The sequence below is a fragment of the Podarcis muralis genome, chromosome 2, assembly GCF_964188315.1.
Source record: "Podarcis muralis chromosome 2, rPodMur119.hap1.1, whole genome shotgun sequence".
Classification (NCBI taxonomy): domain Eukaryota; kingdom Metazoa; phylum Chordata; class Lepidosauria; order Squamata; family Lacertidae; genus Podarcis; species Podarcis muralis.
The window spans coordinates 30,803,528-30,821,433 of record NC_135656.1 but is presented as its reverse complement, the minus strand read 5'-3'; the positions used below and the strand labels follow the sequence as shown (position 1 = coordinate 30,821,433).

The 17,906-nt window shown below is 48.9% G+C and overlaps 1 protein-coding gene across 2 annotated transcripts in view; it reads right to left on the bottom strand.

The window, feature by feature from the left end:
* The window catches only part of CYTH1 (cytohesin 1), a 57,771-nt gene extending 41,669 nt beyond the window's left edge, over positions 1-16,102 (bottom strand). The window contains exon 1 of one of the 2 annotated variants that reach the window (XM_028715341.2): positions 15,955-16,102. In XM_028715341.2, the coding sequence (XP_028571174.1) occupies positions 15,955-15,982 (28 nt within the window). In that variant the 5' untranslated portion in view covers positions 15,983-16,102. Of the gene's footprint in view, positions 1-1,016; positions 1,379-15,954 lie in introns of those variants that run through there. The other variant, XM_028715330.2, reaches the window with a different exon arrangement.
* Positions 16,103-17,906: the final 1,804 nt, after the last annotated feature.

Sequence of the window (17,906 nt, the reverse complement as noted above, 5' to 3'; positions counted from 1 at the left end):
CCGTAGATCACAGGATGGTTTACAACATAAAAATACAAGATAAAAACACAAAATACATAATAAATAGAAGACGACGACAACAACTAAAACCCTCCTCCCTCCACCTCTTCCCACAAACACATTTAAAAGGGTATAATCAGCCAAAGGCCTGGTTAAAGAAGAACATTTTTGCCTGGCGTCTACAGGTACATAATGAAGGCACCAGGCAAACCTCCCTAGGGAGAGCATTCCACAAATGGGGAGCCACTACAGAAAAGGCCCGTTCTCATGTTGAGACCCCCCAGACCACTTGTAGGGCCTCAGAGGATGATCTCAGGGTTTGGGTAGGTTCACATAGAGAGAGCCAGTCCTTGAGGTATCACATTTCAGGGGGTTGGACTAGATGGTCCTCATTGTCCCTTCCAATTCCACAATCCTATAATTCTACGACTAGCAGAGCAGGTTGCCTGTGAAATGGACTGGAGTTTGTTTCCTCACATACTCAGATTCAAATACAGATTGCCACGGGGATCAAAACACAGAACTGGGTTCAGCCTTATTGTAACCAAACACAAGGCTGTGAACCAATTGCCACCTCTTCCTTCCACCCGTACAACAGAGGTTAGACTGGTTCCTGAGCCAAGGAATCAGCAGGATGGATTCTTCCAAGCTCCTCATTCCAAAGCAATTCAGTCACCTGTGTGTTTTTTTGAGCTCCAGCGGATAAGGTTACACTTTGGCTGAACGACGGTGCACCAAATCTCAGCAAGAGGAAAGCAACATCATAGCTAAAGGCACTGAAGCTGTGGCCCCTGCCCCTTTCACCAGCAGCCTTCACTTAGAGGGACACCAGTGCAATATGCCTGTTGTGGCTTCGCTTGCAAGGGACAGGGCATAGGAGAGGATGACTAATCCTGGCCCCACCACAGACAATATACATACTGCACACACCCCAACTTCTGGCACCTCATTTCTCCCAGCATCAGCACAAGACACTCCTGGACATAGAGAGGAGAGGCAAAATATAAAGCACCTACCTGGCTTGGTGGCTACCAAGGTGGAGGGGAAGAGGAAGGCTTGGAAACTGGAGGCACAGAGCTCACTGACAGTGCCCATGATGATGCCCTTGAGGCAACGCCCTCTCAAGACTGGGCAGGGGGTGCTGCCCTTGGGCAGGTGAGAAAGGCCTAGCAGGTCAGAACCAAGCGCAAGGTGGGGTGCAGAGGCCAGAACATCTGGGTGCCCACTTTCTCAGCACCAAATGGCTTCCCAAGCAGCAGCCTCCACTTCCCCCCTCTTCCAGACAGTGCAAGGGGGCGGGGAGGGAAGAGACAGAGCAGGAGAGGGATCCCCAGTCCGGCTGGAGCAGAAGGAGCAGCAGAGACTCCCACGCACTGAGTCCAGCCAATCGCAGCTCCCTGCCAGGAAACTGTTACTGTTCCCGCTGCGCTGGACAGCTGACGAGAGACGCACAAAGCCACTTAGAGGGCAATTCAGTTTGGGAACTTTTTCCAAGGTGCTCCCCCTGGCTCCTCCCCGGCCACTCCTCCCAGCTGCCCAGGAGAGGTTTGGGCAAGGGGTATTTTTAGGTCGGTTTTATCCGGCTGCATTATTACAGCTCTAAATATCTTGTGAGCCAGTGGTTGCTATGCAACGGCCAGCACATAAAAGGAAGGTGCACGAAAATGTAACGCATGCAGGTGCCAAAGACGCATGTGTGCATAGATGTGCATGGAAAGTGCAAGGAAGCAGCAGGGTAAGAGTTGCAGAGTAAGGAGTCGGCGCGATTCCCGCCCCGCTAGAAAAAGGAGGGTCGGGAGCAGCACCATGTGGATCTTGCTGGTAGGTGCAATTCAAGACCACTTCTCTAGCTGTAAGACCCTTTTCTCCGAAGCTGGTTCCACCTGAGCAGGAAGGCACTGGCCAGTTGGATCCCAATTACAAAGGTTTCGAAAGCAAAAAAGGCCGAGACTGGTTGCTGCTGTGAGGCCCTGGCAACTGCTGGTGAATTCTCAGCTGTTCTCTTAAAAGGTTTTTAGCCCCCATGAGAACAGAAAGGTCAGCCTCACAAACCTGGACAAGACAGACAGTGACTGGCTATTTCCCTTCGACAGGGCTACTGGCTGTCTTTTAATTTGCTGGGGATCATGACAAGCCTGGTTTACACACCTGTCCCCAAAGCAGCACATCAGCCCCTTCTACATGCTTTTTAAAAGTCCGTTTCTTTAACACAGTATGAAGCCAAAAGTTTACAGAACAAGTTATGGCGATGTATTAAAAGTAATGCATAAAATCCAAACCGTGTCTGCTGTCTGCACAAGGGAGTTCAAACAATGTTTGATGTGTCACAGAATTGACACAGCATTATGCTTTCCACAAAACTGTTTTTGTCTTAAAATAGATTGTGTTTTATCCTGCGTTGGTGGTTATGGTGAGACACAAAAAGCTGCAGAGAGGTCCATCCTTTTTGTGCTTCTGCAAATAAACTCAGTTTGAACTCTTCTTCCTTGCATCTCTTATTACACAGTCTCAGAGAAAACTTGTCTGGCGCAAGCCTCAAGTTCAAACACATTCCAGTCCACCTTGAACTTCTAATCCAATCTAATCAGCTACACAGGGCAAGGAGAAGTCTCACTGGCAAAGGTGGTGCTATTGCTGCTTCTCCTAGGATGTGCAAAGCAATATCAGATTAGCACTCTTGTCGAGAACTGGGAGCCCTACTTGGAACCTGCGGAGCAGGCAAGAGACATGACTCTGTTTCTGGAAGACACAGGGAAACCTGAGATGGCCAGAGTTTAAGAGGAAAGATTGGCAGGAGTGTGGCGAACCTGACTAATGGGGAATCCATAAAAGGCCAGTTAGGTGATAAGTGTGCAATTTCTTCTGTGAGAACTCATGGAGAATGAAACAGACAGTCCAGCAAACAGGATTCATTACATCCTTGTGTTTTTTCTTCTGATTCCACAACTGGCTCCCTTATGTCTCAAGAGGCTCGTAAAGAGCTTCTTCAATGGGGCCAGAATCCCTGCAGCACCAAGCTGAACAGCAGCTGAAACAAGGCACAAGGGGAACTGGCAAGCTTATCTCCACAAGCACAGGTGCACATCCCAGCTGCAGAGGACGTGGCAGCAAGAAAGTGCACAGGTGCTAGCGCTGTCTGCCAAACACTTCAAGAACAAGCTTACATTAGACAGCTAACAGCATGGGTCCCCTGTCTTAAAAAGGAGAACACAGAAAAGCTTCCATATTCGTCTGATACGTTTCCACTAAAACTCAACCTCACTATTCTTTTTCTGGATCTCCTAATCACCTGGAATTGCTCATATAAAAATCATCTTCTTCGGCGATCACTCGTAGCTGAGTAAGATGGTCTTCCATGAACACAGTCTTAACAATGAGTCCATAAGTGACTGTGGAGGCCAATTCTGGATCCACACATCTTTCCACAGTGAGGACATGGGTTTCCGGGAGGGGGGCAACAAATGGAAACAATGATTTCCTCTCCCTCCACAGAGGTGTTAATTTAATCAACAACACTAAGATTATCAATTACGGCTGCTGCAAATTTAATACAGTGGTGCCCCGCAAGACGAATGCCTCGCAAGATGGAAAACCCGCTAGACGAAAGGGTTTTCCGTCGCGGAGGCGCTTCGCAAGACGAAAACGTCTTGCGAGTCTCGCCATTTCCCCCCCGCTTTCCCCCCCCTTTTTCAAAGCGGCTAAGCTGTTAATAGCCTTTTAACAGCTTAGCCGCTAAGCCCGCTAAGCCGCTAATAGCGCTAAATCGCTAATAGCGCTAATCCGCTTAGCCGGCAATGGGGTTGCTTCGCAAGACGAAAAAACCGCTAGAAGAAAAGAATCACGGAATGGATTCTTTTCGTCTTGCGAGGCACCACTGTATCTAACTGAATTATCACAGACTGCATTATATTACCATTTAATTTCACATTTACGTTTCCTGTCAAGGATCGCACTCCAAGCATCTGATGAAGCCCATAAAAACATATCTTAACAAAGTTTGTTTGCCTGTAAGGTGCATCAAAAAGGGGGAGAATGCCCTCCTCCAATTAGTCTTTAAGGTGCCAGAAGACTCTTGGGTTTTTTATGTATTACATCTATCCCTCTGGAAGTTCTCCCCAGTACTTCTGGAAACACACGACTCTAGCTTTCTCATCTATCGAAAGTTCAACATAATGTTCCTTCTGGCAGCTAAATGCTAGACTGCTGGAAAGTGAAAGTTTACGGAAATCCCATTTCATAATAGTTTGATAAGCTTTAGGATCTATTAGCACAGGAACAAAACAAACCAAGTAATTCCCTTAGCATGTGGCTCCAGTTCTATTGCTTCTTACCCACAGTAGAGCAAAGCAAAATAATTGGCCCACAAACTAATAGGGCTCAGGACCCTGACAACCAGCACCCAAAGTAAAATATGTGTGATTTTTATTTTTTTACACACACAGAGGTAACTCCCCGTTTGTGAAAAAATGAGCCATCGTTTCTGAGAAAAAAAATCTCTCCATGATAGCAAGCAGCAGAGAGAGAAGAGGGAGGTGCTCAGGAGAGGTATAAGCCAGATCAATCAATAGAAGAGGCAGAATCAGAGAAGAGAATACCCATGAAAGGTTGGCACTTCCCTTGGCATAAGCGACTCCAGAAAAGCCCATCCCTCATCCAATAGTTTACAAAATGTTGTATGCTTTAAACCATGGGTAGGCAAACTAAGGCCCTTGGGGAGGAAGAATCAGGATACAAACCTATTAAAATGAACGAACACTGCAGGGTGGTATCTGCTGCTGAGATTTGCCAAGGGGTAAATGCCCAGTAGATGACACTTCAAAGAAAGGTGGCTGTATCAACGTTGCAAAAGGCTCTTTTAACAAGGCTGAGCTACCAGTTCTCACACTGTATTCGGTGCCTGAGACTCAGAAGGGGAACTAAAGGAGCCCCATAATGACTTCTGCCCCAAATGAGTAGGCAGAGAGAAGAAGAACTCTTTTCAGACAAGCTCTACATACAAAAAGAAGAGCAGGCCACTCTAGTTAATGAAACCCTCATACATCAGATATTGATCTATTGCTGCTTCAGTCTCTGAACTGGCGCACAACTAGGCAATGACAAGACTTTGGGGCAAGCGCTGTGCCCCCAGAACTGAATCCAAAGTAAGGTGGAAAGACAATGGGAATTATTATCCAACAAGAGGACAGAAAAGCCACCCTGTAAGTGAAAAGAGAAGCGTGGGGACGGCAAACAGTTAATGTTTCTGGTTTCGGCAGAATGAAGCTAGCAAGCAAAGCTGTTACGCTGGAGCATTTACTGCAAGCCAGCCAAATGAGTAGAGCAATGCCTCCAGGGAAAGAGCCCTCTCTGCCCCAAATAAGGCTCCTGTTCCTTGAACAGCTGCATGCCAAGGTCCGTAAAGTCCATTATAGGGTAGCAGAGACCAGGGGCACTGCTTGGGGAACTGAATTTTGTGCTGTGCCCCAGATCCCCTTTCCTCCGCCTCCTTTTTAAATTAAAAAAAGCAAACTTTGCTTACTGCGCAGCTAAGTGCAGTGCTAGCAACAGCCTTGCCATCTTAATTTACCCAGAGGCACACTGTACATTTATGCAAATCTGCATCATGATCTGTTTCCCAGGTTCTTTAAATACCAAGCGATGCCCCTGGCAGTGAAAGAAGCAGCTCCGTATGCTGAGCTTCTCCTCGATATGCAGCTGATTAAAGAATCGGGACAGCAGCCTTATTTGGGTCAGGACGCATTGGGGGGTATGAACTTTTAGCATCCTATGGCATACAATGGGTAAACTAGGTGGGAAAGCTTCCAGAAAGGACCAGTGCTAACATATACTCTCCCCTCCTCAGACCCAACTTAGCAAGATGGCACAGAAGAATGCCATGGTCATCGATGTTGAAAGCCACTAAGAGCTGCAAAAGAACCAACAGGGACACACTCACAAGCCATTCCCTAATGGAAGCCATCCACTGGCGAAACAGAGGCTGTTCTGTCCCAAACCCAGGTCTGAAGACAAGTTGAAATGGATCCAAATAATCAGCATTGCCCAAGGCCATGCTGAGTTGGGAAGCCATCCCATGTTTTAATAGCTTGACTAAAAAAATCAATGAGACCATGTGATGTAGTGGTGTGTTGGACTAGGATATGGAAGACTAGGGTTCAAATCCCCATTCAACCATGACGCTCACTGGGTGATTTTGGGCCAGTTTGTCTTAACCTCACTTGATTGTTGAGAAGATAAAACAGAGAGTAGAACTATGTATGCCACCTTGGGCTCCTTGGAGGAAAGGGGGGAATATAAACATGATAAATAAAGTTTAAAAAATGAAATGAAATGAACTATCAGGGATTGGAGGTTAGTTCAAGATTTGTAGGTCTGACATTCATTCATTTAACAGAGATTTGACCGCTGCCTACAAGGATATAGGAACCATGTTGTCATTCAGTTAGGCATCCAGCCCATAAACCACGCCCTCAGTGACCAGTACATTTGATAAGATGCTGGACCTCACTACTCCCAGGTGTTGTAGAAGGTACCCCATTCAACAAGCAGGACTCCGCACAAGCACTCCTCCCAAGGCAACAGGAGACATTTGAGGAAATGAGAGCACATCTCAAGAACTAGAATTCGCATTTGAAACCTGTTCCATATTTTTGTGTGTGCACATCAGTCCCCCTCCCAGCAACCCTACAACCCTCGTCCCTGTCATTTTACAGCTTGAGAACCGAGGCCCAGGCATTTGCTCCAAGAGAGTCCCACAGGTGAAGTGACCCACTCCCTGTGTCCTGGACACAGGCTTCCAAAAGGTGACAGATACACAGCATAGACTGGTTTGAGACCAGCTGAAAAGCCAAAGGATTGCTAGGAATGTGCTTTTTTAGGAAGTGCCAGAAAAGGTCCGCATACCCACCTATTATTTTATTTGTATACAGTCCTATACCCACAGGTCTCAGGGCTTCACAACATAATAAAAACTAAAAACAAGAACAACCCAATAATTCTACAACCCTCAACAGCATGCCTATACTGTATAGTTCAAAGGCCCACTGGGAGGCTTGTGGGGCAGCATTCTTGACATTTAAAATGAGAAAACTACACTGGGGTTAATCTCAGCAAACACACATTCCCAAAGCCACTTTCGGAGAGATAACCTGAATGTGGAGGTGGGGATAAGGGGCTTGCAAGAGAGAGAAAAGGCAGTGGGAGGGATGGGTGTGCAACCCCTCCCAGGCCTGCCGATACTGCAAACGCTCTTTTTCCACCTTGTGCATGCACACTCCGCTCCCTAAGCTCAGTTCCAGTTTCAGAGGTGGGGTGGGGGCATAATTAAAAATGGGAGAAGCACCCACCGGGAAGCTCAATGCCTGCTGCTTGGAGCGTAAAAGCTGTCCTTAGTTCATGCAAGGGGTAGATCAAGGTGGTCCAACATGCAGCCCTTGAAAACATTCAGTGCTTCTTAGTGTGGCTCGAGTAGCCGGCTTTGTCATTGCTGCTGTGAGGGGCACGCAGAAACAGCAAAGGCACTTCTTGTGTCTCCCTCAGCCTCTGCAAGGCCATACAGGCCAGCCACCCCCTCCTCCCCTCTAACTTTGCCCAGGATATAAGCAACAAAAAAAATATTATAGCAATAACAACGCATTAATGTGAGAGAGGTTATTTCCCCTGCAGTGGTATTAAGACAGCTGAATACCTCCATGTATATTTTTTAAGGCGGCAGCCCTGTGCAGTCTGCATTTACCTGGGAGCATGTCTCAATGAAATTAACAGCATTTACTTGTGAATAGGCACGCATTAGGCTTGCACTGCATTTTGACCTGAGCAGGGCTTTATCCCAGGTCAGCTTGCATGGAGTCGAAACCCTGTCCTACTAATCACAGCCTAGCAACCTGCCCTGATTCAATGCATACTTACTTGGGAGATGGTCTCATTATGTTTAGGAGTGCTCACCCTTAAAATATATTAATTGTGTATATTAAATCGCATTGGCCATATTACAAATGCTTTAATTAACAATATGGAAATTTAATTCAGTGTGCGGCCCCCAGGTTCTGTGTTGAAGTACTCCTGCGTTCCACTTGGTCTAAGAGGTTGGGCTGCCCTGGGTTAGGTCACTAGTGGACTTCTCCATCTCTAGAGAGCAGCAGCCATGCATTTCCCCTGTGGCCTACAAGTACCGTATTTTTTGCTCTATAAGACGCACCAGACCACAAGACGCACCTAGTTTTTGGAGGAGGAAAACAAGAAAAAAAAAATATTTTGAATCTCAGAAGCCAGAACAGCAAGAGGGATCGCTGCACATTGAAAACAGCAATCCCTCTTGCTGTTCTGGCTTCTGTGATAGCTGCGCAGCCTGCAATCACTCCATAAGATGCACACACATTTCCCCTTACTTTTTAGGAGGGGAAAAGTGAGTCTTATAGAGCAAAAAATACGGTACCTTGGTTCCTCAGCCAAAGTCCTTCCAACCTCACTCCTTTCCCCATCAGCCAGTCATGTATGCCCTCCCAGCTCTTGCAGCAGCCCATCCCCCATTCCTCCTCAGCTCTTTTTACAGAAATCCTTTAATCCTGGTGGCCGGTAATCCTTCATGCAGTACGATTAGTGCCACAGCCAATCTGCTCCAGGCTGGGACAGGAAGCTCAGGCACCCAGACCCACCTGCCTGGGGAAAATATACACACACAGAGAAACTAAGCAGTAAAAAGCTAGAAAGCATAGACATTGCAAACGTGGGATTTCTTTTTTCTGACCTGTCTGGACCTTTGCACAAGTCAAGTCTACCCAGGTCTCAAAGCTAGGGGGAAGACGGGGGGGGGGGGATAGAGGCAAATGTGCCCTGATCACACATAACAGCAGAGATTTTAGCAAATGCAGAAGTCATGTTTTGCAATGAGAATGCATTTCACATCAACTTCCATTTTATTTTCCAATTTGCTTCATTTACTAAAATCTGGATTCCTGGAGGAAAACATCATTGGCAGGCTGGGGTGATGGAAGAAGGGAGAAAGGAAAGGTTTCTGGGGTACAGTTCAATGTGTGTGGTGGGGAGAAGGGGAGAGCAGGGGCAGGGACACTCTAGGACCCCTGAAGAAGGAAAAGGCAGAACTGTAAAAATCCATATCTCTAGGAAGACTCTCCTCTCAGCCTCCCCACCCAATGAACATTGTGGGTATTCAGCCTTTGGAATTCACTTTTTCTCCACAAAAAGGAGAACTGGAAACAAGTTCTTTAAAACAATGAAGACAGATTCCCGTCCTTTTGTTTTAATGTTGTTTTAGTGAAGCTTCCTAGCCTTGCGTAAACGTTTGCATCTTTCCCAATACCTCAGCAGTACAACTCAGTGGGTGGATAGGAAGAACAGGAGCTTCCGAAAAGAGTGAGGAATACGCAAGGCTAGCAACACTGTCCTGAAATCACAGAAATAAGCCAAAACATGGGAGGAAATAGGAGACTCCTGGGAAGGGATGGGAAGCCTGAAGCCACCCCAAACGAGCCCGTTATTTGGAACCTGCGTATTTCCCTTTGTCTATGTCTGGCCAAGCATCTGCTTGTCGAATGCAGCACAATGCCGTTTCGATCATTCAGGGCCTCTGCCGTGATGCGAACCAAGAGAGAAGCTGCACCCTCAGCAACATTCCACCAGCACCCCTGCCCCCCCCCCACAGCATGAGAGCAAAGGACAGACACATCTGTTTCACTTCTAGAGCAAGTTCCGCAGTGAATGCGCTGACCAAGCAAACTAACTTTCTTCCACAGCAGCTTGTATCCACAACACCATCACTTCACTGAGCAATCACTTTTCATACAGATCTGGGTATCCACAACGTTGCTAAAGAGAGAGAAATGATTGCTCCACCACAGCAGGCCTCTTGCGCAGACAGAGAGTGCAAATGCACCACATGATCAGCCCGGGTGTTGTTTTTTTTAATTATTATCTTAACACAAATCACTGGCAACCGCAAGTTTTGTATTTATTCATTTAAAAGCAAAAAATCAAGTTCCTATCATTTCTGAGCATCAAACGCCTTTGGGAAGCGTGCTGGTAGCTCCAGCAAGAACTTAAAGACAAGAGGTGAATGGAAAGATGCCTCCAGTCATGTGACCAAAAGATCTGTGGGTACTTAACCCAGCTCCCTATCCACTCTCCTAAGAGTGTTTCCCTGTTAACAGGATGCATGCCCCTCCTGCCAGCCAAAAGCATTTAAATTCTGCAACAGACACCTGTCCCCCTCACACAGCCAATCAGAATACAAGAATGCAAGTGAACTAGATGCAAGAGGCAGTCAAACCATGTGATAACTTTTTACCTGTACACCGCAGACAGCACACAGCAGTGGGGTTCCTGAGGCCCAAGTACCCATGTCACCTTGTTTGGTCTCCTGGCCTGGTTCTACTTATACCATCCTTGTTTGGGCCAAGCAGAATTCAAGGATCGCCAGCTGCCATATCACAAGCGAGCGCCTCCTCCCCAAAATCCCACGGTGTGTGCTGGGCATCTCTCTCACAAGAGGACCAATTCACCTCTCTGTTCTCAGAGCAGATGCATTCTCAAAGCATTTTGCTTAATAAAAGCCAGAGAATAAACACGCTGATCTTCAGAGCTGCTTCCGATTAATCATAGGGCATCATGAAAACAATACCGCCCCTGCCCCCCACAGGTTAAAACCACAGGGGATTACTGGAAGTGCTCAGTGTTGGGATTCAGTGGGATAGCAGTGTCCAGTCGGGAGACTTGAGCACCACCTGCTGGCTCTAAAGCATCATTTCAAGCTCCCTCGATATTAACGAGCCTTTAAAAAGTAGGCTCTTTCAAAGGAAACCAGGCTCCAGAATGCAAAGGGAAGTGTGCAGATGTTATTTCCTTGTTGGCAAGGGCAACATACCTATGGCAACAAGGTTATAAGCACTGGGCAACCGCAAGCTGCCTGTCTTCCTACGCAGCTCCAAGGGAAATCCGTAGCGACAGTCTGAGAATTTGAGAAACTACTGATGGAGCCCTGAGCCATTTGTAAAGGCTGCACAGCCACCCCCCATTGCAGTCTTATTGCCCTACAGGGGTACTTCGACATTAAACTACTAGCACACACTGAATGGGACACTTGCATCCCTGAACCTGCATTTTTGGTGGGCAGCTGCTATGTGTCAGGGGACAGCTGCCCCAAAAGGATATAGGGTCCTGCAGCAAATGGATGAAACACGATACCATCTCCTGCCCTGTTTGTGTGTCTAAGGCCTGGAGATTTTATTACCAAGCCAGCAGGCAAGGAAATGCCCACTGAATGCAAACCACAAAAAGCAGGGTGCAAAAGGCTTGCATGCTTACATTCTGGCAAAGCAGGCAGCCTAGAGGGCAAAAGTCTGCACCGATGGAGCAAAACGGCCAAGTGCAGGAAACTAGGTGATAAAAGACGACAATGAGGTGGAGCTTTAAAGGTTTTGTGTGTGTGTGTGTGTGTGCGTGTGTGTGTGCTGTGCACAGCTGGATGAACCCTGCAGCTGCCTAGCCCTTCCCTGGGTTATGAAAAACCTCCATGGACAGGGGAGAGAAGGACAGCAAGGGCAAAATAAGGTGAGTTGTGGGCAAGCCACACTGAAGGAAGGGCAAACTGGGAGGGAGGGATGAGTTGAGCTTGCGTGACACCCAAGAAGAGGAACAAAGAAGTGGAGCAACCACCCAACTAGGAGGAAAGATGTGCGACAGAGGATGTGGTGTTCACTGCATGAGTACACACACAGCTGCCTCTTTCTTTCTCTGTGTTGTCAAGTTGACATAAGTTAGGAGAGGGCAGAGGAATTTGTTAACTGTTTCAGAGCCTGCTGTCTGCATTGGGCCCATCAGAGTGGCCTCGTGTGCTCCAGCTCCCAGCACAGCCAAGCTATTTTCCATTCAGCGTGTCCTGAAAGCTCATGGATAGGATCAATGAGAATGTTCAGTGAGAGCCCTGTAGATTCAGAGATGTCCCATGAAAGCTTTCTGGGGGGAAATTCTTGTCATTACGCGAGTTGCATACATTTGCAAGGGTAGCCTCGCTTCCTTTTTGGCTGAAGCAACCTGGCAACTCCCATGCAAATATGGATAAATTTAGCTGCCCTGTAAACAAGCGGGCCAGCAGAGGAGAGCCAGCTGCTGATTTCAGAAGCGACTGTCCTACAAGTGCACTAAGATGAGACACAGCAGGCTTGTTTTGAGTTTCCAAAATGGCAGCATGCTCTGCACGGAACCCCCTTCTCTCCACCCAGGCTACACACAAATCTACATTTTCTTAGATGTAAGCAATCGCCAAAGTGAACAGGGAAGAAAGACATTTCTCCTCCACAAACCTAGAAAGAGTACCAAGACCAACTCCTCTCCACTGCTCACCAACTGTCCTCTAGGTGTGAGTGATGCAATATACTCAGGTCTCAGAGAACGAATGTTCTGACCTGCACCAGGTTACAAACTAGCCCCCCATGCCCATGAACACATTTCCCTCCACACTGTAAAGGAAAATACATTAGGATTGAATCAAATCGCAGTCTGGCTAGAAGCAGCCCCTCGCCGGCACATGGCAGCAAAAAATTAAAAAATGATGTGTGCATACAATAAGTATTCAACAGCCCTTGTTAACGTTATTGTAGAGAAGCCTGAGCCATAATCCCATTTTTACAGCAAACACATGATAACCTGTGAAAACAAGGAGCTCAAATATACCCAGCTGTCAGTGGCAACCACAGCAGAGCTCAGCCTCAGAGCCTCCACCCTTCAGTTCAGCCTGGGGGTTGAGGGGAGGAAGGAGAAAGCATCAGTCCCTGGAATTGCTGCTGTCCCTAAGTCACCTCTGCTGATGAACAGGCAGGAGGACCCCTCCATGTGACTGGGCAGTGCTACCCAGGTTGGAGACGCACAGGGCTGAGAACCATGGTGAGCAGAACTGGGCAGGCTGCCACTTGCCTGAAAGGGAGATTACCCCTGTAAATCTAATCCATCGCTCACAGTACAGGCTAGATGAGAAAGCAGCTGCATGCATACATCGTTTAAGCACCGCTCCACTTTCCCCAGACACCGTCTTTGGGATCATAGCAAGAAGTGAGCAACACAGCTGGAATATTCATGTACTAGGCAAATCAGGGACAAGCCCGCTGGTGGCAGGGACATGTGTGCCTGCTGCTTGAGAGAACCGCCTGCCTCCCGGGCATCACCTACAGCTTCAGCCTGGGTCTCTGTGATTAATGGAGATGCTGCATCCATGCCGCCCTGCTCAAAAGCTACCCGAGGTTCAAAGCTAATTTGTTTGCCAAATCCACATACAGGACTCAGCAGCACAGGCACATCAAAGGGCATCTGGCCCCAGAGGTCCCAGCGTCAGCACACTGGATAAAGGAAGCCCAGGGTGCCATTTGCATGACAGGGTATGCCACGCAAAAGGAGGAATAAATCAAGCAAGCCTCTACTGCCCCAGCGTGCCACAGCTGCTAAGACACAGATTTGAGCTCACAGCTCTGCTGGGGAAGCCTCTAAGTCAGCCAGTCACCCATAACTGGGTCATACATATTAATTCGTTCTCCTGGTGCAACGACACTGCAGAGAAGTTCCCAGTGTTAAAGGAATTGGAGTGGATTCGGGGGAGATCGCACTGGGAGACTCCCTCCATTGCAGTGTCATACACAGAAAGCTGAATAAGCAAAGGACCAAAGACTCTTTGAAGTGGAGTGTCTCATAGCTTACTTGCGAGCCAAAGTGGCATTTCCAGCACAAGGAGTGACCTCCACAGTTCAGTTTTACATGTAAACACAGGACCGGCCCTACCATTAGGCAGAGTGAGGTGGCTGCCTTAAGTGGCAAATGCTAGGGGCAGAAAGCAGCAAAAAGGACCTCGTGCCGCCTAAGTGACCCTGCCACCTTCAGGTGAGGTGGAGGACACTGCCCCATTGTCACTGTTGAAGTAATATTCAGCTTCCGATCCTGTTGGCCCTTCTGTGTGGAATGAGGGGGCCACCACTTTGTCGTTCTTACCTCATGAAGCAAAACGACATGGGACAGCCCTGCTCAATCAGTCAAACAATTTTGACAACACATATCCTATATCAGTATATTGAATGTACATTTCTCTCCTTTTTCCAAGGGCAGAAACATCACCTCAATTCGGAACAAGAAAGGCTAGCACCTTGGCAGCCTGCGCACCAGACGAAGTGATTTGGGCTACAAATGACAGCAAATCTTGTCTGCTTATTTTGAGGGCAGCTTCTCTGAAGACAGGTGCTTAGGAAGTTTTAGCTGTGTTATTGCAGGGCTTGTTGCAACATTTCTAAATTTGTTCCAGTTCCTTCTAAATGTGGGTTCTTTCAGGAAACCAGCCTGCCCCACCTCTTACGCAAGACAGGCCTGTGTGTGAACCTCAAATCCTCAAAGCCCAAGTCTGCTGTCCCCAGTTCGGGATATATCAATTCCAGTCAGTGGCTACTGGGGTTATGAAGGGCACCACCATCGCTCACCCCCCCCCCCGAACAATGACATTTTGCGAGCAGTGCACTCCCTCCCTCCCACCACTTCTGCAGAATACTTATACCTAGCACTGTAATTTAAGGTTTGAGTAAGATCAGGGCCTGTCCGAGGGCCTCCCACAAGTCACATGAGGCGACATGCCTGGCAGGGCCAGTCATCCAGTCCTTCGCCACTAGGCCATCTCCAGGGCTCCTGCCACCTTTTTAGAAGGTGATCTGCACTGGCAGGAAATGACACTTGGAAATGACAGTTGGACACACAGATCAGAGACATCAGTCCAGGCCCAAAAAAGCAACCCCACCCCGTATGTGTGTGTGTGTGTGTGTGTGTGTGTGTGTGAGAGAGAGAGAGAGAGAGAGAGAGAGAGAGAGAGCAACTGAGAGAAGAGGCACAAATGTGACAGCTGAACTCTGCCTCAGAAAGAGCCACGTTCTCCCTCTTCCCTGAGAAGGAGAGCGAAGGAGCCAGGCAGAAAGGGGAAGCATCTGCTGCTCATGCAGCTGTTGCTACCCTGAAGTCACCCCCACAACCCTCCTTCCCTTCTCCGAGAGGCAGTTTACGCTTCCCTGCCTAGAGGATAAATGCCGGCACGAAGTTCCCCCCACCAAAGGCGCGCAAGCCGACCAACACACACGGCCCAGCTGTCTCTCGTTAACCCTCACCGCAGTGCTCAGCGCAAGGGGAGCCACCCCTGACCCTTCCCTGTAAATACTTCTTTTTGGAGTCCGGCCACATTTACCTCCCTCCCCCTCAAAAGGCGGCCGCACGCCTGTTCCCCCCAAACCCCCAGCCACCGACTCCAAGCTCATTTCTCCGCGCACCCTATTGTAATGAACAGCTGTCCTCGCCCTGCGACCACGGGCTGGAACAGCTGCCCAGAAGCTTCCCTTCTTCTCCCTCACGGGAAGGGCAGCTGCCCTCCTCCATAGGGGGTGATTAAGAAAAAAGGTAGCCCTACCCACCCACCGAGATACCCAAGAGAGCACCCTCTGTGACCCCACCCTGAACTAATGGCACCTCACCCCGCACCGCACCACGGCCTTGCACAATCTCTACTTCCTATGCTCAGGAGCCGATCTCTCCTCGGGATTTACTAGCGCACCCTCAGAGTCCACTCAGGCAGGACCCCCCTCAGGACAACCGGCCACACAGCTCCCAAATCCCGTTCATCCTCTCTTGCTAAGACCAGGAAGGATGCAAAGAGAGACTCCTTCCCAAATCCGAATGTGTGTGTGTCGGGATGGTGGTGGTGGGGCAGCAACTGCACATTCCCCGCTTTAAGCCAAGGACAGTTCGCTGAACATGCAAGGGCCACTCCCCCCTGCTAACTAGTCGCAAGATTAAGGCTTGAACGAATCCCTCCCTCCTTCCCTGAGCGCCCCCCACCCTTGCCATTAAGACCCGCCCCCCCCACCTTGGCCCAGCCAAAGATGCTCCTTCCCGTCTCCTTGGATGCATCTAATTCATTCGCCAGCTCACCGTATCCGCTCTCCTCGTCCTCCTCCATGTTACCAGCCAGACTCCTGCACGGCTGCTTTGCCCGGCTGCTAAAGCTATGGGGCTGCTGCTGCTGCTGCCGCCGCTACTCAGCAAGTTCCTTCCCACCGCCGAGCACACGTGATGGGAACTGGGGAGGGAGGGGGGAGGAGGAGGAGGAGGTGGGCGGTGGGCGGTGGCACCTCCCCCTGAAACCCGACGCGAAAGAGGCGAGGCTTCGCTGCCCACGTGACGGGCAACGCGGTCCCGAGCCTCGGAGCAAAAGCAACGGTTGCTGCTGCTGCTGTACCGTCGGATCCGGAGCACGCTGTTTCTGCGGCTTGCAAACCTGTCGCTGCAACTGCACACCTGCACGCGCCCACGCACGCATAGCAAACTGTGTTCTACTCATGCACACCTACATTAATTGCAACTGGGGAGGAGGAGCGCCTTTTGCTGCCCGCGCCACGCGGTGCCCACCTTGGTGTCCTGAGGACAGCGTTGCTGATAAAGGCTGGAGAGATAGCAAGCTGCCTCCCTGGGCTGCTTTGAGAGGAAGGGCGGGTTATTAATTAATTTAAATTTAAATAGAGTCGGTTTTCTCAGGAGTCAGAGAGCGGGATGTGCCTGGGCGCCGTGGGGTCTCCTGTGAAGCAAAATGGTCCCTTGCGTTCCTTGTCTTGCCCAGAAGAAGAGTTTGGATTTGATATCCCGCTTTATCACTACCAGAAGGAGTCTCAAAGCGGCTAACATTCTCCTTTCCCTTCCTCCCCCACAACAAACACTCTGTGAGGTGAGTGGGGCTGAGAAACTTCAGAGAAGTGTGACTGGCCCAATGTCAGCCAGCAGCTGCATGTGGAGGAGCGGAGACGCGAACCTGGTTCACCAGATTACAAGACTACCGCTCTTAACCACTACACCACACTGGTTCAGAGGGAGGAGTCGACGAGGCGGGTGTCACTAGGTGGCTTGCTGTTGACAAGAGGACGGGGTGTAATTTAATAGCAGCAGAGCATTAGCTTTCTTACAAAAATAAAAAGGTCCCACCCGTCAGTGAGAAGTGGGAATTCCACTCCAGGGTGCTGTGGCCCAACAGGTAGGATCAGGGCCAGCCAAGGACATTTTGACACCTGAAGTGAACCACAACATGGCTCCCCTTTTCCCACCAGGAAAGGAATGAAGATCTACATCAGGAACAAGGAGTGCCAATAAAGATCTACTTCAGGTTCGCTGCTCCTGTGGATCCTGCCACCTGGGTTGCCTCACCTTGCCCTGTGGGTGGGTCAGCCCTGGGCAGGATTGACCTTAGTTCTCTACCTTGGATTCTCTTTCAGCACTGCACGTTTTTTTATAGAGGAAGAGATGTTAGTAGGCCATACATCATCAGGGTGGGGAGAGGAGTTGGGATCACACTGGCCCAACTGCAACTTGATTTTGCACCCCCAGCTTGCATCCACCCCCAATCTGCAGGGCTACTCTGCCTCCATTACATGGGGACAGGAGAGGTTAAAGAGGGGGATTAACAGTGCTTAGGAATAGCATTTTTGTTGTTTAATAAACTGGGAAAGGCTGTTACCAATGAAGGAGGCCAAAGTCAGGAATCCATCTGCATCAGATACTGTGATCAACCCAACCCCTCTTCAGGTGTGTTTGAGAATTCCTGGGGTATGAACAGGTGTCTCCTTAGGGAAGCAACTAAAAACGGAACTAGCTCCAGCAATTAACTATAATTATTATTATATAAGCAAGAAGCAGCAATCATTTTAACATACTCCTATTTTCACTGCGTCACCTACGGAGTCCTGAAGTAGATTTAGAACTCTCAGAGCTACTTAGCTGTACAGTATTGTGGCTAGTTATTCTGGATTAAAACAAAAACCAACAAACTTGGATACTGGGTAAAAAGCCATATATGCATTTCCATACATATTAGGCGTCCCTGCCTGAAAACAGGA